The 24531-nt window shown below is 37.4% G+C and overlaps 1 protein-coding gene and 1 long non-coding RNA gene across 2 annotated transcripts; one reads left to right on the plus strand and one right to left on the minus strand.

Annotated features, from left to right (window-relative positions):
* Positions 1 to 1822: 1822 nt before the first annotated feature.
* LOC122640376 lies at positions 1823 to 18488 on the minus strand. The gene is made up of 3 exons (XR_006329653.1): positions 18254 to 18488; positions 5069 to 5075; positions 1823 to 1843 (listed from the first exon to the last, which is right to left on the minus strand). It is a non-coding gene; the product is annotated as an uncharacterized LOC122640376 (long non-coding RNA).
* On the plus strand, positions 12856 to 22833 carry LOC122640375. Its single transcript, XM_043833542.1, has 4 exons — positions 12856 to 13173; positions 13474 to 13986; positions 14955 to 15715; positions 22054 to 22833. The coding sequence occupies exons 2-4, from the start codon at positions 13567 to 13569 to the stop codon at positions 22439 to 22441; spliced, it is 1569 nt and encodes a 522-aa protein (XP_043689477.1). The 5' UTR covers positions 12856 to 13173; positions 13474 to 13566; the 3' UTR covers positions 22442 to 22833.
* The last annotated feature ends 1698 nt before the right edge of the window (positions 22834 to 24531 follow it).

Genomic DNA, 24531 nt, shown 5'->3' on the forward strand with positions numbered 1-24531 from the left:
TTCTCATGATCAGTCAAATATGCCACCCTATCGATATTGCAATGACTTGGCTTTGGACTTTGAATTATGAAACTAGGAAGAGAGGGAATCCAACTGCATCTTCAAATATCAATGTCCTCTCCATTGCTCACTTGCCATAACAAACCGTTGTCCAATGCTCTTTTACTCACCATAATGCTTTTTCATGTCCAAGATGATTTATTTCCTTTACTGGCTTCAAGGAAATTCGAATGAGGGAAATAAATGGTTTTCATAAATGTGGCCCAGAAGGAATCTTGATTTGACCAAAGTCTCCAAGCTGCTTTAGATAAAAAGAGCACGGTTATGGAGAATTGGTTCTCCAAATCCCAAGTCCCCCTTTTTCCTTCTAGCGACATAGACCGATCCATGAAATCCAATGCAACCTCCTTTCCTCTCCTTGTTGTCCCTAATATAAGTTGGATATAGCTTTCCTGATGGTCTCATGATGTGATGTCGGAAGGGCAAAGTGGGAGGCCGCGTAACTAGACGCTGAACAAACGACCAATCTGATAAGCAATTTCTGTCCAGTTTGTGAAAGATGCCAATGTTTCCACCCTTGCACTCTATTGCATGTTCTCGATCCAATCTCCTTAAAAATTTATGCTTGGGAAACCCCAAACTCATATGGAAGCCCATGTTTCCACCCTTGCACTCTATTGCATGTTCTCGATCCAATCTCCTTAAAACTTTATGCTTGGGAAACCCCAAACTCATATGGAAGCCCAAGTATTTAGATGGCCCCTCACCATATTTAACTTTAAGAATGCAAGAGAACCATTTCTTAAATCTTGCAGGAGTATTCAGGCTAAAAAATGATACTCGACTTCTTTAAGTTGACCGCATGGCCACTGGCTCTGCAATACAATGTTAAACATGCTTTCAAATGATTGATGTCTTGCATTTCATCTCAGAGAAAAGTTAGCAGTCGTCAACGAAACGGAGGTGGGAGATAGGAGGCGCCCTGTTTCTAATACTGACACCTTTGATGAAGTTATCTCTCTCTGCCTTTTCAATAATAGAGCTAAACACCTAAGAACACAATATGAAAATAGAGGGAGATAAGGGATCTCCCTATCTAATCCCCTAAGTTGGGGAGAAGGATCCCCTCTAAACGCCGTTAATGAGCAAGATGTAAGAAACTGAAGATCTACATTCCTGAACAAAGTCTAGCCACCAATTACAAACACCCATCTTATTAAGGATTGCATGGATAAAAGGCCACTCTAATCTATCATATGTCTTACGCATATCAACTTTGAGGCATAAGAATTTTTCTTCCCATTTTTTCGGTGTTTTATGTAATGAAAAAGCTCATGTGCTATGAAAATGTTTAAAAAAATCAATCAGTCAGGAACAAAAGCAGAATGATATGGGAAAATAATACCTTGAAGGGCACCTTTAAGTCTATCAACAAAAATTTTGGAGATCATCTTGACTGCTATGCCATACTGACAAATCAACCAAAAATGTTATACTAGTTTAGGATTTGCAATTTTAGGTATAAGGCAAATGTAGGTGTGATTCACCTCTTGTAGCAGGATACCGGTGAAAAAGAAAAGCTACAAAGCTCCTCCTTAGTGATTTCCCAAAACTTAAAAAAAAAAAAACTACGGGAGGAAACTGTCTGGTCCTGGTGTTTTTAAAAGTCTCATAAACATTAAGGCTTTGTGAACTTCCTCTATGGTGGGATTGTTGCATAAAGCTTCATTAGTATCTTATGAAACAATCAATTGAACTGTGGAGAGTGCCTGTTGTAGTGAATAGGCATAAAAGGTTTGAGTGGTGACAACATCATTGAAATGGGAAAGCAAAACAAAAGCAACTTCGGAATCAGAAGTAGTCCAAACCCTAGCCTGAGAATTAATCTTCAAAATTAGTTTTGGTGCCTCTATTGGGCTATGGAAGCATGAAAGAACGTTGAATTCTTGTCTCTTAAAGCCAATCTATCTGAGATTTTTTGTATAAAAAAATATCTTCTCGAGCAAGTTCTTCCTCCAATTGATACATAATAGTATCCTCTTTGGCTTGGTAGTGGATAGACTTAGGTTGACTCTGAACTCGCTCAAGCTGAAATTTAAGGCCATGAATATTCGATTAAAGATGTCCAAACACCTCTCTATTCTACTCCTTCAATGCATTCTTGTAATTCTTAGATTTTTGAGTGAAAGGGTGGGGGTTTAGACCACACAATGGAATACCCAAAAGGGCCGATCCCCCTGATGCCCCAACTGTAATAACACTATAGTAGTCACCGAATGCTAGAAGCTTCTTAACCTTTGCTATCCTATCCACCTGAAACTTTGTCTCAACAAGAAAATAATATTTGGATTTTCCAATTTGGATAAATGTTTCAGAGCATGAACCATCTGAGGGCTCCCCAACCGTTGTCAGTTCCAACTGATGATCCTCATGGCTCCCCGTGAGACTGATAAACCCCAATCACCATGGGCAGATGATAAAAAATTCTTAGTGTTGGAATCCTGCAGATCAAAAGTCTCATCCACAATAGTGTTAGGGGAATCCAAAGGCTTCTTTCCATGCCGAGCTCTTTTGCCTTTATTATTAATCTTTAAAGGTTTAGCAATTGTGAGTAGACGATGGTTCTGGGGTTGCTGGGGAGCTCTCTGACCTATAGCTAAATGAGCAGGAAGGTTGAGGACCTGCGGTTGGTTGATATGGTTAATGTGTGAATCCTATGTGAATGATACGTTTCCTAGAATAACTATTGATATGATGTGGAGATTTGTCCTCATATTAGTATGGGTAACCCTCTACCCATGCATATTTATGGAAATAAAATATTTCTCTTAGTTTATTTTACTTCTATTCAGTTTTTGTCGAAACAAATACAATCTTAAGGAAAATGAATACATCCATTTGTTTATAAAGATATGATGAAATTAATAAAGTTCCATTTGTTTTTTACATAAATGGTTGAAGCAAAAAAAAAAGCAAATTTGTTTCTACATAAATGAATATGATTGATGTATAAATCTATACTTGGGCTTATAATTTTATATCTAAAAAACTGTAGAACATATTATGGAAAAAAAAAATTATTTCTCTTGATTTATTTTACTTTCATTATTTTACTTCAAAACAAACATGATTTTAGGGAAAGTGATAACCATCTAGTATTTAATATGTCGTGTGTTCCTAACTATAGCCGTAATGTACATCCATTCTTACAAAAAAAAAATTAATCCATTCGTGGCATGCATTCTGAGTTTTCAAGGCATGCACTGCAAACACATGTAAGAGATAATAGATTGAAAGTTGTTCTTTTATTAGAGATTCGTGCTCCCTGTATGGATTGTAATTTGCTACCACTACCTCTGATGCTTTGTTAAAAATAGAATTGATTTTTTTTTTACATATTGGTAGTTGTCTTATTGCCATCACCTTAGGGATCCCAAGAATAGGTTTGCTTGGTGTTTATTTATGCCCCCCCTTAATGTCTTACAAATATCTTTTTAGGGTGAACTTGGTCTTTTTTGTCTTCTATTTTAGTATCTTTTATCCCTATTGGTGATTATATTCAGATCATGCTTGATTTTGTGAAGTTTGGGGGGACTGTGCCAAATTGTAATGGCCATGTTTCATCATCTCCTAAGGGATTAATTAATTCAGTTGGTTTAATCAATAGAAACCTTCAAAGATCTCTGTTTACATGGACTAAAAACACAAACATCCAAAAGTAATTAGGGAATGTTTGGATAAATGCATGGTCTACCCTGCTTGGGTGTCTCTATGCCTATGGTCATGTGCTTCTCTTCTTTTTTTTGCCATGATTTTGCATTGAACCATTGCCCTAGCTATTTTGCTAAATACTTTGTTTTTTTAACCCCAAATATTAACTAAACCTGGGGAGTCCCCTAGTATTTTATTAATGAAAGTGGAAATAAAAGACAATTACAAGGAGGGACATAGCCGCCTTACCCCTAACCCTTACATCATAAGAAGAAAAAAACACAAAGTAAAATCAAACAAGACCTACTTTCTAAGAACGGGTAAACCAGCTCTGTCTACCCGAAAAATATGTCGAAGGTAATAGCTGTCCTTCTCAAGTCTCTTTAAAAAAAGAAATTCCACTTTCAAGCAATCTGGTTTGAACACCCTAGATTTTTTTTATTATAAAGAATGGAATTCTTCTGGTAATCAAAATTTGTGTAGTAAATTAGCTAGTTTGATGCATTTTTTTTTTCTTTTTCGCGTTTGAACTATTGATGTTTTGGAGAATATATTTCAACTTCTTTTTTGAAAAATATAATTTTTCTCGAAACTTTATCCTCAACATTTGAAGGTTTTTCAATTTTCAGAGTTAACCAACATACTTTTAAATTTTAGAATTGAAAGAAGTTTGTTGTTATAAAAGTCTAGATTTTCCTTTTAACTGAGGGGGATACAAATATGAGATTCTTTCATGCCAACAATGTCAGTAAGCTTAGTAGGCACAATAATAAGTATGTATTGAGTTATGAAGGTGACAAAGCTTTTGACTTTCCAACGATAGCTAATATTTTTGTTAACTATCACTATAGTCTTTTCACTACTTCTAATCTGCTAGATCATTCTTTCCTCGAAAGTCTTATTTATTCTAGAGTGTTAAAGAATGATAATCAACATTTGTCAAGCCCTTTTTTTTTTTTTTTTTTTACTTTTAATATGTGTATCCCTTGTGAATGATATATTTTCTAGAACAATCATTGATATAGTGTGTAGATTCTTCCCTATACTAGTGTGGGGAATCCTCTCATTCATATTTATGTAAAATAAAATATTTATCTTAGTTTATTTTACTTTTATTCGTTTTATGTTGAAATAAATAGAATCTTGGGGAAAATGGGAAAGTCCATTTGTTTCACTGTAAAGATATAGGGGAATTAATAAGGTTCTATTTGTTTTGACATAAAATGGGATAACAACATTTGTGGTCGGTTCTTATTCGGCAGCAACCGACAATCATCTAACCGTTATGGCTGCTATTCGGTGTCAATCTGATTCCCGTGTAATGGTTCTAAAATGACCTTGATACATTAATGATCACCAACACCCTGCTCACCAATTGGTCAGTTATTTGCCCATTAGAACCTATTCTAACAAGGGTTTTTGTGTCCCATTTAAGCATTATTATAAGAAATTGTTGGGGCCATTTGGCAAGATAGTTAGTGCTTCCAATTGAACATCTTTAACACTCCATTGTGCTCATATCATGAGAATCAACAATTGCTTTGTTCATTTGTATACCTACCTACAAAAGGTTTTAGATTGATCATTTAATTTTGTATCATGACTATTGAGCCCATTGATTTTTTTTCTTCACTTTTTTAGGGAGATGGAAAGGAGAAAATGAAGATATATTGGGTCTCTTGGGATAGGCTTTGTCAATCAAAAGAGAAAGGCGGTTTGGGGTTTAGGGATCCTATTATGCATAACAAAGCACTATTATCGAAGGTGGCATGAAAATTATGGAGTGAACCAGATGCCCCTTGGGCTCAATTCCTGAAGAGTATTTATTTTCCAAGGTGTCAGTTAATGGAGGTGACATTAAATTCGAGCCCATCATGGGCATGGAGGAAAATTTTGGTGGGACGGGAAATACTCAAAGTTGGCCTGATATGGCGCATAAAAACGAGACAGAATGTTCACATTTGGAGGGATAACTGGATCCCAAATGTGCTTGGTTTTAAACCTGATCAATACCACAAATGATTGATTGTCCATTGACCAAGGTGGAAGAGCTGATTGATCATACTAATAGGGGCTGGAACAAGGAGATAATCAACCTATATTTTCATCCTACAGATCGGGTTTCCATTGATCAAATCCATCTAAGTTTGTTTAACTTGGAAGATTGACAGGTTTGGGGGGTCTCGAAGCAGGGGGCGCTTCTCTGTTAAGAGCGCCTATCATCACCTCTGTAACCAACATGCGGCTGATTTGAAGGCAACACCAACATCTTCAAAGACTCGGGTGTGGAGGTCCCTGATATGGTTTGGAAGGCTATTTGGTCATGATTCATTACTAGAAATCAAAACATTTATCTAGAGGGCATGTGCGAATGGAATTGCATCGACAGTGGCCTTGAACCAGCGGCGAATACCAGTTGATAAGGTCTGTCAGAGGTGCGGCAAAATTGAGAAAACAAATACCCACATCTTACTCACGTGTCTTTTTGTGCGGAAGGTCTGGTTCGATAGCTCATTGACGTATAAGGTGCCTAAAGATGATGTTGTTCAGCTCTATAAATGGATCCAAGGGTGGTCTGCCTTTACACCCCATGGAAAGAAGGTTGTGAAATAGACCATCATGCTCATCTCCTTTCTGCTACAGTACTTAAGGACTGCGAGAAATGACCTACTGTTCGCAAGAAAGGAGTGGTCACCAGAGGAAGTAATTGCAGTAGCTAGCAAAGCGTGCCTAGAGTTCCTTGATTCGGTTAGGAAGCCACCCACGCCATCACTAGCCACAAGTTCAGCAACTTCTATATCTTGGACGCCACCGCCAGTAGATGTCTTTGCTCTATGTTGTAATGCATCATATGCGGAGAAAGGAGACTGTAGTGTAGTGGGCTTTTTAATATGGGTTCATGCTGGTCGATATCGTGTAACAATCTCAAAACCACACAAGATTTACTGAGGTGTTAGTGGGTGAGGCATTAACGGTTCATCAAGGTATGCTAGAGGCCATTTCAGAAGAGTTCTTGAAGCTGATAGTAGAGAGTGATAGTCAGGAACTCGTCTCTGCTCTTTAAAACCCAATCAGTATCTCACACTGGGTTACCAATTCTTGAAGATATCATCTATCTTGCTCCTTATTTTGAGGCTTGTCACTTCCAGTACATTCCAAGGGCTGCAAATGTTGTAGTAGACTCCCTTGCCAGGAGGGCATAATCCGTTACAGATAGGATTGTTTGGCCCAATTCCGATCCTTACTTAGCTACCCCAAATGTGATAGACAATAGGTATCCTAGATGCCATTTCAGAAGAGTTCTTAAAGCTGATAGTAGAGAGTGATAGTCAGGAACTCATCTCTGCTCTTTAAAACCCAGTCAGTATCTTACACTGGGCTACCAATTCTTGAAGATATCATCTATCTTACTCCTTATTTTGAGGCTTGTCACTTCCAGTACATTCCAAGGGCTGCAAATGTTGTAGTAGACTCCCTTGCTAGGAGGGCATAATCCGTTACAGATAGGATTGTTTGGCCCAATTCCGATCCTTACTTAGCTACCCCAAATGTGATATAATAGACAATAGGAGTGTAATCCGTTCTATTGAATAGTTACAATCTATTCCTAAAAAAAAAAAAAGTGGTGGGCCTAGTAGAGCAACTAGGTTTGGGTGTTGCTCTTGAAACAATTGGGTTAACAACCCCATGAAAAGCAATGTAAGAAATTTTGAGTTAGTAAAAGCCATGTGTGATCTTGGGAGTAGATGTAGGCAAGTTTTCGAGCTATCATAAATCTTGCGTGTCAGCTGTCTCTTTTTCTCTCCTTACAATTATTTATACACTCTCTTTATAAAACTTATTTTCTTGTGTTAGGGGTGTCAATTGGTCGGTTCGATTTATCAGTTTTGGTGTGGGAATGGTTAAGCAAAAACCAAACCAATAAGGAAAGTACGATTTTGGGTTTACATCGGTTTGTTATTGGGTCGATTTTGGTTTTGGCCCAGTTTGGATTCGGTTTACTATACACATTTATATAAAACTATAAAAAATATTTTTTAAATGGGTTTCGATTTGTTATCAGGGTAGAGTGGTTTGGTTTCAGTTTTGGTTCAGGTTCTTTTGGTTTCGTTTTTTGGTTCACAATCCCCCAATCCAAACTATCCCAATAAGACTTTTGGTTCGGTTTGGTCCCAACTTTGACACCCTAACCTTGGGTTATGTTGGGTATTAGGTATTTAAGTGATCAACTTGCAAAAACTTTTTAATAACCCAATTCACCCCCTCTTGTTTTACTATGATCATTTTTTTAATCCATTTTAGCGAGTTCACTTTTGAACAGGGTTAATTCCAATTAGACCTGGGCGGGGCTAAGTCCATCCAAAGTCAGTCTTGGAACCTTTGAATGCCTATATATTAGGCCCCATATGTCCGAGTCAAATGATTCAAAAGAAAATTTTCTCCTATTCTGCACACATTGCTTGGTATAAATTATGGGTTGTAATTGTCAATAGGGATTGTCTCCAATGTAGATCCCACTTAATTGAAATAAAATTTCTCCCAATAAAGGAGCATATGAGCTCATTTTCACACCAAATTGGGCATGACAAAAGAAATCCGTCATTTAGACATACCAACAAATTTCTAGATTAGACAACCATGTTTCATTATAATTTACTTCCAAGAATGTTTTGGTAATTTTACATGAACAAATTATAGACATGTCAAATAATATGGAAAAGCTCCCAAATCCATGGATACAAGGTCCTTAACCTAGAGAGACACTCATCATCATCAAAGCAATCTCTGAAGTTTCAAAATGAGGCGTCTACATCAACACATTATATAAAATTGTAGTTTATCGTATATCCTTATAAAGCAATCAGAATATTCATCAGTTAATACCCTTAGGTCTTTCACTTTAGTACATTGTAATTTATCATTAATGATAGTATTTTTAAGATAATATAATAATTTATTGTGAAGTATGAACATGTTAAAGAGCCTCTAAAACTTTTGCGACATTTACCACATACCGATATTTTCATGATAAAATCTTTCCATCAAATAATAACATGCTTAGTCTCACACTAAAATATGTTTATTCTATTGAGATCCATATATTTGGTTCCCACTAAACGCTTATGTTGTTACCATCAGAACTTAATACACAATTCAATTAAGCTAACAAGAATATCCTTTTAGGTGGCACAACTAGCCAACAAGTATGCAAACTTGGTAAAATACTTGCATCGTGTATGTTGGACCTTAAAGGCCCTAATTATATGATATGAATTTTGGATATGAAAACCATTGTGTAATGTGATTGGGTGTACTAACCTACCGTATGTTAATGTGCTAAGAGTTTGATGTTACCTAATCAATTGAGGTGGAACCATTGAATATAAGATGACATGTTGATTGGAAGAAGAACTGTTGAGGATTAACTTTTGCAAGCTGAAGATAGTGGTCGTCCATGGAATCGAAGTTTGAAGAGTTGAAAGCTACATCAAGTTGGAGAATCTTTCAAGAGAAGATTTAGGATTGAACATAACTTGTTTATCTTTGTAATCCTAATGTACATGATCCAAAATCTGAGAAAATCTCAAAGGAATATACATCAAAAGACCTAAATGAATAAACCCATAAATTAAGTGGTTTCAACTTAAAAAATTATCTAACTTATTAATCATGGGTTTTTTTTTGTAAGAAGTGACGAGCGATCAAGCTTAAATGAAAAAATGAGAAAAATTCTATGTCACCTTGGATATGGACATTGGTGCTTAAAAGAGTAGATTGACAGAAGGACCTGACGGTCTTCCGTTGTGAGCTTTCGTCCATGTCTGATAGTAATTAGACTAAGTCATCTCAGGACGGATGATCGCGCAATCTTCCATGACCAACTTCCGTCTGAACTCAAGAATGACAATCTTGACTCCCTGTAGCCGCGGTCTTCTGTGTGAATGAAATTAATGTTACGTGGTTTAACTTTAACGGAGATTTGATGAATCATTAATGGACCATTTAAACTCTAACCACTCGTGTGAGATTCCTAAACATCTTCACTGAATTGAGGAGCTCCAATATTTAATTTTCTTGATAAGTATATATTGATTATTGGAGACCAAAATATTAAATACTTCCAGCAAACTTAGATTATAAGTGGACTTCAAGCAATTAGTTTTCCTTGGAATTGAAAAGATAATTCAAATAATTTAATTTAGAAACTTAGATTTGTTGACTCCAACGACTAGTTTGTTGCTTATAAATAGATGGAGTCATTTGATGTCAATTATTCAAAACAATCAACAACAAGAACAACAAGTGAGCAAGCTAAATCAATTCATCTTGAGAAGTTGTTGTACTATGAGCTAAAAGTGTGTACACTTACATGCTTGAAAAGAAGAAGCCATACTCTTGTAACTTGAGTTTGTGTAGCTCATATTGTATTTTGTGTACTTGAGAAAAGAAATTCTTAATCTATGTGGTCCGGATGGAAATCCTTACCCTATGTGGCTCGGGTCTTTTGTTCGAGGGATTGTATGATTGAATGTAGAAGGTATCCTTAGTTGATTAAATCATTGGTTCATGATCAAGATAGTGGATGTAAGATCAATTGGATCCTAACTACTCTAAATTGGTTGTGTGCATTCTTGACTCTCTCTCTCTGTTGCACACATTTTAATTTCAGTATTTATCCATGATGCTCAATATGCTTATTGTTTATTTGTTTTCTCTTATTTGCCATTATGTGATGGTTGGAATATTTTTGAATGTTTGTTATATATTTTTTTAATTAGTTATACTCTAATTTACCGCCTTCTTGAGTTGCATTCGATTGACTAAAAAAATGTTTCACCTAAATTATATTTGGTTTCTAAAAATCAATTGATATATTTTTTTTTCATAATTTCATTTTAATATCTATTATATATGGTTAGGTATATATACTCACGTACTGGGACTCTATCCTGACTAGGTCCCTTCCAACAATGGTTTAAAGTATTGCTCAATACGATACGATACAGACCGATACATATCGGTATCGGTCGATATCGATACGTCTCTTTTTTTGTTTTTAAATGAACTGTCTCGAATTGTATCGAAATGTATTGACCGATTCGGGCCAATATGATATGATACGACCGATACGTATCGATACCATCTATAGATCCAGTAAAGGATTCTATGGGTGGTTTAATATGTATCAATACGTATCGGATGATACGGCTCGATACATATCGATACATTATCGATACATACCGATACCATCGATACATTTCATGAAAAAACCATTTTCACTCACAGACTCAATACAACTCCTAATCTAACGAAAAATGAAGAACATCTCTCAACCAATAGTCTAAAATCTTGCATTTAATCTTGGTCTTTCACACTTTTAAATTAAAAAACGAATAAAGGAGTGCTACAACATTATCCTTTGCATCATCCAATACTCTTTATAGCTATAGACGATTACAACATGTAAGAAACCTCATTTATTATAACAATTTCAATTTAATACACTTGTTTGGTTATATATTATTCAACATTTTAGTGTTTATGCATGATACTTGTTCTGTATTGTTTTTTGTTCCAAAAATATATTTCCATGTGTATTTTGATTATTTCTATGAGTACTTATATTGTTCAATATGTATCTCTAAAATGATACGATACATTTCTTAAAATCACCCAAATTGATACGATACCCAATACCAATACTTTAAACCTTGCTTCCAACACAACACAGTGTAAGAGATTTGCAATGTGTCCACTTCAACACATTTATTGTAACTTTCCCTCTCACCCGTATACAAATCATTCTATTTTCTGTGGAATTGAGGAAGATTTTCGCCTGGTCTTTGTCTTTCTACATTTTGTTCTCTCCCACAGTTGTTCTTACTAGTTTCCCACCTTTCTTGTGAGTCCTTCCAAGAGTCCAATAATGCTCTTCGAGGTCGATCTATCTGTACATGGTCGCTTTCACATTACAGTTTGTTATTCCCACCAATTACTACCAATTACTGACTCACATGATACATCTCCCTATTTAAAACAAACATTTCTATTGGGATGAGTCAATGTTTCAACTTTCAATAGGTAATTCCATGTCCTTTCCAATGATGTTGATTGAGACATTAAATGAAAGGGTAGATGAAAGTTAGAAAAAAAACTCAGCTTCTTTAACCACCACTTTGACAAACCATGAATTGTTTCAGCTAACAGACAACCGGAAAAGAAAGCATAGAACAAGACCTGTGGTTGGTTTGCTAAAAACCGGACCCGACCGTTTTAGTATCCAACCAACTGAATCAGGCAGGTTGGGCTGAAGTAAAATGAGGTCTCTTTGATGTCTTAAGGTTAAACTTGGCTAGTTGAACCTGTGAATCAGATCAGTTCTACAAACTCAACTGGTTTAGTGTTTAAGCAGCTCGGCTGGTCTGATAAGTTTAAATACGGTTCAATTACCGAACCAGCCTGGCCCAGATCACCCATTCATGCCAACTACTACACCTAATTCACCTTCAAAGGCTGGATTCAGTGTCTGGTAGTCTGATTGAAGCTAATCATGGTTTAAAATTTTGGGAATCGGTGATTCGTTTTGGAATCAGTTATGATCAATCCTGATTTCAATCGATTCGACACAGCCGATTCACATTTAAAACCCAAGAAATTACTTGTTTTTGGACCTATGGACCGATTATAGGGTTATTGAAGGTAGATACCGACCGATTCCGTCTCCGATTCTGTATTTTAAAACTTGGAACTAATGTCTCTATAATCACTCACTTCAGGATCTATCCTTACTCAAATCAAATCAAAGGTGACAATAAACTTGCAGCACTGATCTTGGAATCTGGAAGATTGGAGCATTTAAAGCTTTCTGTGTTTATGAATTAAAGAATAATAATGATTAAGGATGGCAAGTGGGTAGTGGGTTGATCATGATTGTTCTTTATTCGAAAAATTTTCAACCCTTTTATAGGATAAGGGGTTTTATCTTTTTTAAATTTCCATGGCGTTGAAAGTCAAACGAAAACAACAATTTTCTAATCAGACACGAAACACCCATGTGCTTAAGTTTCCAATACAGACTTTAAGAATCTTGTTTGGAGAAATAATTGATTTGATTAATCAAGTTTTGTGCCTGAAAAAAATATGATTTGGTGAATGAGAATAGAATTACCAGAAAGAATGCCAGCATAGCTTCCTTTTCCCTTACGCCATTAACTGGAACAGTAACTGATTTGATTCCCTATACGTCTTAGAAGCTTGTGGGAAAAAAGGGGCACTTGTCAGATACTCAGATTAGGGTTTGTACCCTACAGACTTTGCAGGCTCAGAGCATCACGAGAGGGAAAGGAGAAAAAAAAAATTGAAAGAAATCGGTGAAAAGCAACGATCCTTAAGTGGGTATTTTGTATTAGGACTTCGCTTTCAGGGCTTGAATTGATACTTTTATGCTTTGATTTGTGATTGGTAAGAAGGGTTTAAAGCTGAAATATTCCTTTTTTTTTTCCATTTCTCTGAAATCTTAGGTGACATTTATTTTGTCTGTATAATTAGATATTGGGTTATTGAAACTGAAATGGTGAATTTAGGTGATTTTTTGTGTGTGGGTTTTTTTGTGGATTTTGTTTCTGATGAAGTTGGCCCAAAGTCCGTTTTTCGATTTCGTGGAAGCCTCAGGATTTATTGGTAGTTCAACATGCTGTTCGGAGAAATTGATGACAAAATTTAAGGATTTGGGTTGTTCCTTGTGATGGTTTTTTGTCTCAGGTTTGATTGAGAAGGAACGACTGGAAGATTCATATTTGATCATTGAAAAACGTCGATTTGCAGAGCTACTTCTGTAAGGAACTGGTGGTGAAAATGGAGAATCGTGATGTTCCCAGTGATGATTTGTCCGTTGCTTTTATTGGGGTAGTGAAAATAGATGAGGAGGAGGAGGAATTCAGGAGCTGTTGTGCGGAGGAGGAGGAATTTAGGGACATGGAGGAAACTAAAAATGAAGGGCAAAAGGATGATTTTGACGAATTTACTTTGAAGATGTTCTTCAAAGGGATATCCATTTCTGGTGCTGGAGAATCGAGTTCAGGTTTTTCTGGAATTGGGGTGGTTATCGAAAAATCACCTGGGGCTCCTATTATTCAGGTGCAGAAAAAGCTAGATTTCTATGTTGAGGAATCAGTGGCTGAGTATTTGGCTTTGATGGATGGTCTACTGGAGGCTTTGCAGAGTAATGCTCGGCGTATCTTTGGATTTACTGATTCCAAGATAGTTTATGATCAGGCATGTATTCGTTAATTTTGATTTCTTATTTTTCTATTTATTTGTTTTAATTTTTTTTCCTAATAATTTTCATGTTATGCATTAGTTTGATGGAAAATAATATAGTTTCATTAGTGGGCTTTGTATATTCTTTATTAGATTGATATCTTGGAACCTTATGTGGTTCAACTCCTTAATTATAAATACCTAATTATTTGGGTAGCAGTTTTGCTGGATTCATTCCGAGGACTTTCTTTTTTTTTTTTTTGGGGGGGGGGTGAGTTGGTTAAACCAGTACAATGACTTTCTTGAAACAAAACCTGTTTGGAAAATTATTTTATTCTTTGCGCCCTCCCTCTCTCTTGGTTTTTCAGTGTATTCTTAGCCTGCTACTATTTCCTCTGGCAGGGTTTTCATTTACAGATTTCTGATTAGTTAAGCTGTGTTTGGTATGTATTCCAGGTCGATTTCGCATTATCGGGCGATAAAAACAACTATTTTTATCATCTGAGAATGCGAAATCAACTTAGAATGAATCGTTCTGTTCTTATTTTCTTTACTTTTTTCTCTTTGGGGCGGGTCACTTGCATTCAATGTGACATTTCGGATTGTAAGAACTTCATTTTGGACAGAGAGTGTATAGCAGGATTTGTCTTTTCAAGCCTATTTAACACATTTATCACCATTTTGATTGGAAATTGCTATTTGTTCAGTTAGTTTATTGCATAAAACCATATCAAATTAGATTTTCCATTGTATCCTTAACAGTACTAGGAAATCTGATTAGTTGCCTGTGCATAAGGACATGGGAATCAGTTTTGAGTCATTGTCAGTACACGTATTTGACTTTTATTAAATTATATCACATAGAAATGTCTGATCTTCCCTAGTTGCATATAAATCAACAGTAGTAATTCCAGCAGTATATCCAGCAAAATTAACTTGTGTTATCCTTAAATCATGTTTCTAAAATAATACATTTTTTACAGATTGTTCATGGGGAGAGACTGGAGAATCAGCTTTTGATAGCAATGAAGCAAAGGGTTCTGGAACATGTTAGTAAAGTTGAATCTTTTGTTCTGAAACTAGTTCCCAGTATTGAATTGGAAAGGCCCTCGCGATTAGCCCAAGTAGCCATTGGCATTGTTTGTCTGTGTTCCAAGGAAGAGGGATTTGTTGAAGATTGTCCTATATGTTGTGAGGAAAAGCCATCATCAATGATGGTAACCATGAAATGCTCCCACAAATTTTGTTCCCATTGTATGAGAATGTATGTTGATGGAAAATTACAGACCTCTCACGTACCCATAAGGTGTCCTCAGTCAGGATGCAAATACTACATCTCTGCGAGTGAGTACAAATCATTTCTTCCTGTCACCTGCTATGCCTCTTTGGAGAGAGCACTTGTGGAAGCTGATATTCTCAACCCAGACAAAATCTATTGCCCCTTTCCAAATTGTTCAGTGCTGTTTAGTCCTCGTGAGTGTTTATCAACTAGAGCAAGCTCTTCAAGTCAGTCGGATACCAGCTGTGTGGAGTGCCCAGAGTGTCAGAGGTTTGTCTGTGTGGATTGTGGAGTGCCGTGGCATTCTTCCATGAGTTGTGAGGAGTATCAAAATTTGCCCATGGAGGAGAGGGATGCTGGGGACATCACTTTGCATAGACTGGCACAAAATAAGAAGTGGAGGCGTTGCCAGCAGTGCCGGAGGATGATTGAGCTCACACAAGGCTGTTACCACATGACCTGCTGGTAAGATCAACTGCATTTTACATGGATATTTTACTCATTTAACAATTTTCTGAAAGAACATATAAATTGGGCTGCATCTTGCGTGAGTAACAAGCACGATGGACTTATGCAAGTCATTAAATCACAACTTATTATTTAACGTTCTCTCCACCCTCAACAATACTGAGACATCCATTCTCTTAGAACGTGAAAGGAAATTTTTTATTTTTAAGTTCATTTTTTTACTAAGAAAATTCCATGGGTTTTGGAGCCCATTGTATTCTTTGTTTATGGGGGGAAAATGTGCATAATTTTTTAGTTGAACCCTGTTATGTCAATAGATAATACTCCCTTCTTTCCTCAAGGACAATCCTCCTTCCCATTTTTAGCTGTCATTTCGTTGTCTTACATTTTTATCCTTGTGCCTTGATCACTAATGTTTTTACCCCCATGCCTTGGTCACCAGATTCATTTATTACACAAGCTGAAGAGATGTTATTAGTAATGGAAGGGCAATATTGAAAAATGAGAGTGTTTGGAATGGTTTAACAACTCCTTAAACTTTGTACTTATTCGAAGGGGGTGATCATTGTGGAATGAGGGATTAAATCAAAGTCCGTATAAGCTAATCAGATGTCCTTATTCAATTGAATATGGAGAACAAAGTTTTCAACTTCACCTTCAATGAGTGTTCTATGAGCGTTGGAGGCATCATTGTTATTATATTAACTAGACAGGAAGCATTTCAGGGCATAGATTGACTGTCTCATGCATGAGTCAGCAAGTCTGTTGCCTAGGTGCAACTAGTTGGTAACTTGAGTCGTGTTTCTTGGGGGGTGACGAGTCAACTACTTTAGGGGGTTATCACTTAGGGATGTTTATTGAATATATTTGTCAACACTTTAGGGTTCTTTTTTTTATTGTTTTTTTTAAGGTGAAGTTTTATTGTTTTTTCTTAATTTGGAATCATCTGCCAAAATGGTGCGGTTACTTTTTCACGTTTTATCTGGGCATTCACTATATTGTTCTTGTTATTGTTCCCTCTTTATATGACCATTCTCTGCTTCGGCAAACTAATATTGTTCTTTTAGTTTTTTGTTTTGGTGGTATTTAGTAACGTAAGGCTAGGAATAGAATCCCATCCCCAATTAGGACCTACAACAATCCCCAACACTAAGTCTGATATCAATGCAAAATAGCCCAAACAATACCCAATCGTCTAGGGCAGAAATATGGTTAACTTCAGGAACAATTGATAAAAACAAGTTCCACTATTCAGACAGTCACTAGGGTATAATCATCAACCCAAAACAAGCCCAAATAACCAGTAGTCAATCACCACTATTAAACTGAAAGACAGGATAGCAGTTACCTGAGATCTGGAAGTTAGGTAAAAAGTGGAGAATTCAAATAACTCACTAATCAAAACTTGGAATGGCCTCAAAACCTGATCGAAGGCTATTCCTGGTGTGCTGATTCAGTGCTTAAATTCTGGGCCAAAACTGATGGCTAGTTGCTGAGATGTGAGAAGGTCTCAAAAATAGAAACTTAATGGAAAACTTCCTATCTGGCCAGCAGATGGAGCTCAAAATTGGGTTGAAGGAAGGTCTGGGGAGTCTCCTTTGATACTCCAATTATCACTCTAATTGGATGAGTGATTGAAAAGATTTGCAATCACCCAAGTTGCAGCGGATCCTAGACAGAGAACCAGAACTGCAGGTGTGTAAGTGTTCTCTGATCAGCAGCTGATAACAGCAGTAGCTTGAGTAATCGAAGTGGACTTCAACAGGCAACTTAAGAAGGGCTCGGAAGGCCTCAGTAACCTTGGTAATTGCAAACAAAATAAGGGAATAAAATAGAAAGTAGAGAGAAGAGAAAGGAGATTGAGTTGGGAAGGGGGATAGGGATAGATGGCTATCTCAGCCTGGGCTTCTCACCCACTCAGCCTCTCTCAGGACAATAGTTGCAAATAGAAATAATTCTTTTCATTAAAATCGTTGGGGGTGGGGGAGGGGGAGGCTTCTAAGGGCCATTACATTATATGAACTCAAAGGTTGAGCCGGAAATAGAGACAATAAAAATTATAAAATAGAAAGTCTTCTAGAAGAGCTGAGATTGAGTTACAAGTATTTGAATTTTGCTAAGAAATAAAATTAGAAGGTAATTAAAATAGAAACCCTAACTTAGCTAAAACTAATAAGGATTAAAAGGAAATAACAAAAAAAAGGGAACAAAATCTTCTAGAAGTTGCCCCATTAATCCTTGAGTGTCTTGTTGTCCAAGGCTTCTAGAATACTGGAAATAGAAGCACACACACTGTCCCCACGATTTGAGTTTGAGAGGCCCAAAAACTCCCAGCTGCAGTAGGCTGGCCCAGCTATGCTGGTTGGCCCTTTGGCCTTGTGGTCTGGTCCACTAATTGATGTGATGGACCAGACCTGTGACTCTTTCGGCTGGTGTAGGGTTTGCCAAAGAATCAATCTACGTCATTTAGTGTCTTGTAACTGATGTTTATTGCATATTTGTGGTCATTACTCATTATTGTTGTAAGTATGATACAACAACAACAACTCAGCCTTATTCCAACTAAATGGGGTCGGCTACGTGGATTCTAGCAAAGACAAAATATTAATAACAATAGTAAAAAGAAAAAGAACATGACAATTACAACTACAACTCAGCATTATTCCAACTAGCTGGGGTCGGCTACTTGGATCCTTGCCCTCCAATCAGCTCTATTCGACGTCATACTTGAAACAAGTCCTAAGCTATGCATGTCTATCCTCACCACTTCTCCTAGGGTCATTTTAGGCTTGCCCCTTGCTCTTTTAGTACATTCAATCTGAATCAAGTCACTCCTCCAAACTGGAGGATCCGAAGGCTTCCTTTGAACATGGCCATGCCACCTCAAACAACTTTCTCATAGCTTATCTTGAATCGGGGCTACTCCCAAATCAGCTCTAATATGATCTTTCTTTATTTTATCCTTAGTTTTGCCACATATCCCTCTCAACATCCTCATCTCAGCTATACTTAGCTTATCTATATGAAGCTTCTTAACTGCCCAATATTCTGCGCCATACATTATAACTGGTCGTATGAAAATTTTCCTTTAAGCTTTAAAAGAATCCATCAATCACACAATACTCTGGATGCACCTGTCCACTTCATCAATCTTACTTTCATTCCTTGTGACACATCATATTCAATGTCACCTTCCTTATTGATGATTGATCCCAACAACAACAAACTCAGCCTTATGCTAACTTAATGGGGTCGGCTACATGGATCCAAACAAAACAAAGTAGGGAAAACTAAGGTCTAAATACAAAAGTGGAGTGAAGTGATGGTGAAAAGAGGGATGGGAAAAGATATGAGAAATGCAAAAATGGAAAATGACAAATGATAAATGAAAGATGGAGAACAAAAAGAAAACATGAAAGATGACAGTGAGAGGAAAGAGGCACAGCCCAGTAAGACAAGAATCTTGGCTAAATGGGGTTTGCTACGTGGATACTTGCCCTCCAATAGGCTCTGTCTGAGGTTATACTTGGTACAAGACCTAGAGCATGCATGTCCTTCTTCACAACTTCTCCTATGGTCATTTTAGGCATGCCCGTAGCTTTTTTAGCTCTTTCACTCGGGATCATATCACTCCTTATTGGGGCTTCCCTAGGCCTCCGTTGGACATGACCATATCACCTCAAACGACTCTCTCGGAGTTTGTCATTGATCAGGACAACTCCCAAGTCAGCTCTAATATGCTCTTTTCTTACTTTATCCTTCCTAATTTTTTCGCACATCCATCTTAACATCTTCATCTCTGCTACACGTAGCTTCTCAATATGACACTTCTTAACTGCCCAACATTCTGTCCCATACATCATAGCCGGTCATACAACAGTCCTATAGAACTTTCCTTTAAGCTTTAAATGAATACGTCGGTCACACAACACTCCGGACACACCTCTCCACTTCATGTATTCCACTTTAATTCTCTATGAAACATCATCCTCTACGTCACCTTCTTTATTTATGATTGACCCTAGATATCTAAAAGAGTCACTTTGCAATATCTCTCTTTCCTCAATTCGCACCATGTCAGTATCCATCATGGTGTGACATGATAATCACTTTGCAGAATCTCCATCTCATCAACTTTCACCCCCTCATTATCCATCCCGGAGTTACTAAAGTTACACACCAAATACTCCGTCTTCGTTCTTCTTATTTTAATAAAACCTTTTGATTTTAGGGTTGATCTCCATACCTCCAGCTTGGCTTTAATTCCTGCTTTTGTCTCATCCACCAAAACAACGTCATCAACAAAAAGCATGCACCAAGGAACCTCGTCTTGGATGTCCTTGGTTAACTCATCTGTGATAAGCAACAAACAACTAATGCCTTAAGGCTGATCCTTGATGTAACCCAATTGTAATTGGGAATTCACTACCTTGACAACCTCCCCCCCCCCCCCCCCACAATTCTTACACTAGTGACCACACCATCATACATATCTTTAATTATGTCCACATATTACTTGAAACACTTCTCTTCCCTATTGCCGTTACTATGATAACACCCGTTAATATAAAGAAACATAATATATTTTTGTTTATCGCTAGTCGTCATGTGGTCATGGACTAGTCAATGGTTTGCCTCAAGAGGCCCAAAACGTAGTTATCAGACTCACACATTGACAACCTTGGGAGGCATTTGAGGGTGTATGAGGTTTCTGGTTTAAGAGGTACATTTTACAGTTTACACTTATTGATTGGGCAGATATCAACAATTTAATGAGGTTAATTGATATTTCACTCAAGCATCAGGTTCCTCTAGGTGCAAAAGGGTTTGATAGTGTTAATGCTCGTGGGCATGTGGATGTGGAATTGCAAAATTTAAAAAGACGCTGTTATTTAATGATTATATCAATTATTTTACTAAAAATAGTGAACATACATGTTTTGTTGGACTGGTAGGCAACCCAAGAGGGGGGTGAACTGGTTAATGCAGAATTCTAAACCTTTTTGCAAATTTTAAATTCTATCCAAAGCTATCCCAACCGATGAATGCATAGTTAAATAAATAAAAAGAGTAAGAAGAGAGAAAGAAAGTGTTAGACAAGATAACACACTGATTTTAGAGTGGTTCAGCCTCTTTCTTACATAGTTACATCCACTACCAAGTGCTACTCTTACACTTGGACTTTCCACTGTCACAATCACTTTCTAAATGGCAGTGATCAAGCCTTCTCGCAATTGCTTTCCCTTGGTAGCAATTAAACCTTTATACGTTATTTTCTGGGCACACAACCAACCCAAGTGTTTCCCCGGGCTCACACTCAAACCCAATTGCTTTCCAAATGGTAGCAATCAAACCATCCCAGTCACCTAAGTGATTAGCTCTTGGATATACATAATTTCCTACAAGTTCTCTTCCAATGAAGAGAAATAACTATAGGCAATCCCCCAGTTTTATATCTATCCTTGAGTGGGGTCCCACATGAGAAAATCTTTGTGTCCAAGCATCTCCTGCTACTGGCTTGGTTATTCTTCTTTTGCTTTTCTGGGTGTCAATTAGGGTATTTGGTAATTTTAACTTTTGCTTTTTGGTTGGTTTCTGGGAGATGTTTGTGGTACAGCTTTTGTAGCTTAACTCTCCCGTTTTCCCTTGTTTGAAATTAAACATGCCATACACCCTGGTATGTTGCGTATCTTTTTTAACTTTGTTTCACTTGAAAACTTGAGAGGTGTTTCTGAATTTTGTTGATGTGTATCATGAAAGATCGTTGACACTGTGTTTTGGTGTTCAATGGGTTGCTTTACCTCGTTAGTAGCTAGTAGTCCTTATTAGTAGTATTGAGATTGGATTATCTAGTAATGGCCTTATTCGTAGTGTTGAGACTGGATTTGCTAGTAATGGCTTTTTTTGTACATGAAAATATAAAAAGGGATCCCTGTGGGTGTATTTTGATTGATAGAGCAAAGGTAGTTCAAGTTGTTTGGTGGGTTTCCTATTGTAGTTTCATGGTTTTCATTCAGATGGGATACGCCCTTTAAAAAGATGTATCTAGCAGAGATTCATGTCAATTAAAGTGGATGAAATTCTTGGCAAGTATGTTACATGTAGTCATATGGTACAGCAATGGTACCGTGTCGCTTGTTCTAACTGGGGTGTACACATTCTAGTGCTGTTACACATTTGCTGTATTTCTCCTGATGAAAGGGGATCTTTTATGCATCGTCCCCCTTCCCTTCCTCCTATTTGTCTTAAATTCCCCCATGTTGTTTATGTATAGAGCATCTTAATGTCTCAGGAAAGGCCTTAAAACCAAGTCCCCTGTCATTTTATGTTTGCAGGTGTGGACATGAGTTCTGCTATTCTTGTGGTGCTGAATATAGAGATGGCCGACAGACATGCCAGTGTGCCTTTTGGGACGAAGAGGTTTTCGAGAACTCAGTTACCCACTCTAGCATAGACTCTGAACAGTGGAGATGGGAATGGGATACCTTTGATTCAATACCAACAAATTTGGATGCATACTCAGAACAAGAGAGATCACAATTGGCACTCATACAGCGCTTTCTTGCTGGAGGTTTCAGCCTGAGCGACAATCCCCCTTACCAATCTCCACCCAGGTGCTCAGATTCCTATGTTGACACCATGAAGGATCTCCATCAGCTTCCCTGGCTTGAGAGGTTTGTCTCTGTGATTAGTGATAATTACTATGAAGATTATAACCAATGAAGTGGAAATTGTGCTGTAGCTATATCTTGGTAATAAATTGCCTGATTTCCCGTCACGGTTTTGAAAGGGAGGTCTCTCTGATGCCATGTATGATGGGGTTTACCCATCACCATGCTTTGCGGCTGGCTACCTCGGTTGACATGGAGGCCTGGGAAACAAGCCCTGTAATCACTTGCTTAACATCACATTGGAATTGGTGGATTTCATGTATGATCACTGCTTTCTTCTTGAAAGAAGTTTCCATTCACACAATGGATTTGGAAGAAAATCCAATCATAATTTATGTATCTTTTCTGCATTTGAATACAGTGTTCTCAGAAGAAACAAGAAAAATGGTCAAAAGGTCATAGAGGATAATAACAAGTGCATTTAATCTTTAGGTTCATTCTGTTGTGGTTGTCAGAATCACAGTTCGAACTCCGATCCATAGAATGTCTCCCTGTTTTTTTTTGTGTCAATAATTGGTTTGAAAAACATGGGCCAAAGGTTTCTGTTGCATCAGTGCCTGAACTATTTCCAGCACAGTGACTATTTCTGAGAGTGGAGGTCGTCCAGACTGTTTGATAGATGGGAATTTCTGATAATCTGCTTCGTTTGGAGTACTATTGAGATGGATGATCTTTGTATTAGTTTACAAATAGAGTAGTAATGGTTGATGATCTCTCATCATTTAACAAACTGGCATGGTGTTGTACCCTGTCCCTAATTATAAGAGAGTTCTCTGAGCAAACAGCATAGGGGAGCCGACTAATGGGTTGTGGCAAAATGGTATCGATCATAGGAGGGCAGCAAGATCATTTCATGTCAGGAGAGAGGTAGGCAGAGGTGATAGCATACCCTACCCCTGTGGGTCGGAGGACCTTTTTACTCAAAGGGAGAAGGTCAAAAGTACATGTTAAATATGGGAAAAAGAACTGTCTGGCAGTGTAGCCCCTGCACCAAGACATAAAAGGGAGGCAAAATAATCGCCCTGACCCCATGCAAAGCAAAATCCCATCCCTGTGGATGTTCCCATGTGTGCTATCACTGCTATGATTGGTCTACACGCTGGTGCAAGGACTACACTTACAGGTAGAAAACCTCTTCCCCTTAAATATTTACAAACTGGCAACTACTACTACAAAAGAAGATGGATTGTGTTTGTAGAAGACGGGAACTCTATAGTACTTTTCAAAAAGCACTATTGTGCTTTTTTTTTTTTTTTTGATGAGAAAAGTAATATATTCAACTTAAAGAGGGCAAAACATATTTAATTCATAGAGAAAGGGAGGGATAGTAGTCCTATTAGTGATAGAGAAGGTTGCTAGAGAGCGTAGTCTATTAGTCCAGCAATTGTTTTTATATTTAAATTGTACATTTGCAAAGTTCGAGGTTTTTTCAGCTAACTCAAAAAAGCTAGGGACAATTTGCCAAGGAATGTTCATATTCTGCTTGGCAAGCAAAAGGTTATGTAGGCTTTGGTTAGTGATCCAAATTCCTTTTAATTGGATTACATCAGTCACAGCGTGTTTCCACCCTTGCAAGATTCTAAGTAGCTCAGCCTTCATTTCGTCAATTGACGTAGCAAATCCTGCAGATGCTAAAACACTCTGGTCGTCTAGCAAAAAGCAATAAGCCCATCCTATTAGGCGTACATTTGGTTCAGAAAGACCTGCACAACATAAAATAGGGAAGTTCATTTCATGATTAGTGTTTGTAGAAGCCTCAAGATCAGTGTGTGTATGCACAAAATTATCAAGCATTTGGTTATGCTCCAATGGTGGTCTTAAATTCAGATCTCTAATCCATTTGGTGACAAGTTTGAGTACAGGGGTAGGGTCTGTTGACTCCAGCTTGTGAATTACTTTGTTTCTTACCGTCCAAATAAAATAACAAGTAATAATGAAAACTGAAAAAAAAAACCAAATAGTTGTTGGTTTGTCCATGGTCTTGGATTGGAAGAGGGAAGCACAAAGGTGTGCCAGATTAGAGCTTCTTAGGTGCTCAGTTCTGAGGCCGAGGGGTCCGCAATCCCAGATACGCTTAGTCCATTCACAAGATAGAAAGAGATGTCAGTGGGATTCATCATGAGCACCACAGAAAACATGTAG

Source organism: Telopea speciosissima, chromosome 9, assembly GCF_018873765.1.
Source record: "Telopea speciosissima isolate NSW1024214 ecotype Mountain lineage chromosome 9, Tspe_v1, whole genome shotgun sequence".
NCBI classification, from domain to species: domain Eukaryota; kingdom Viridiplantae; phylum Streptophyta; class Magnoliopsida; order Proteales; family Proteaceae; genus Telopea; species Telopea speciosissima.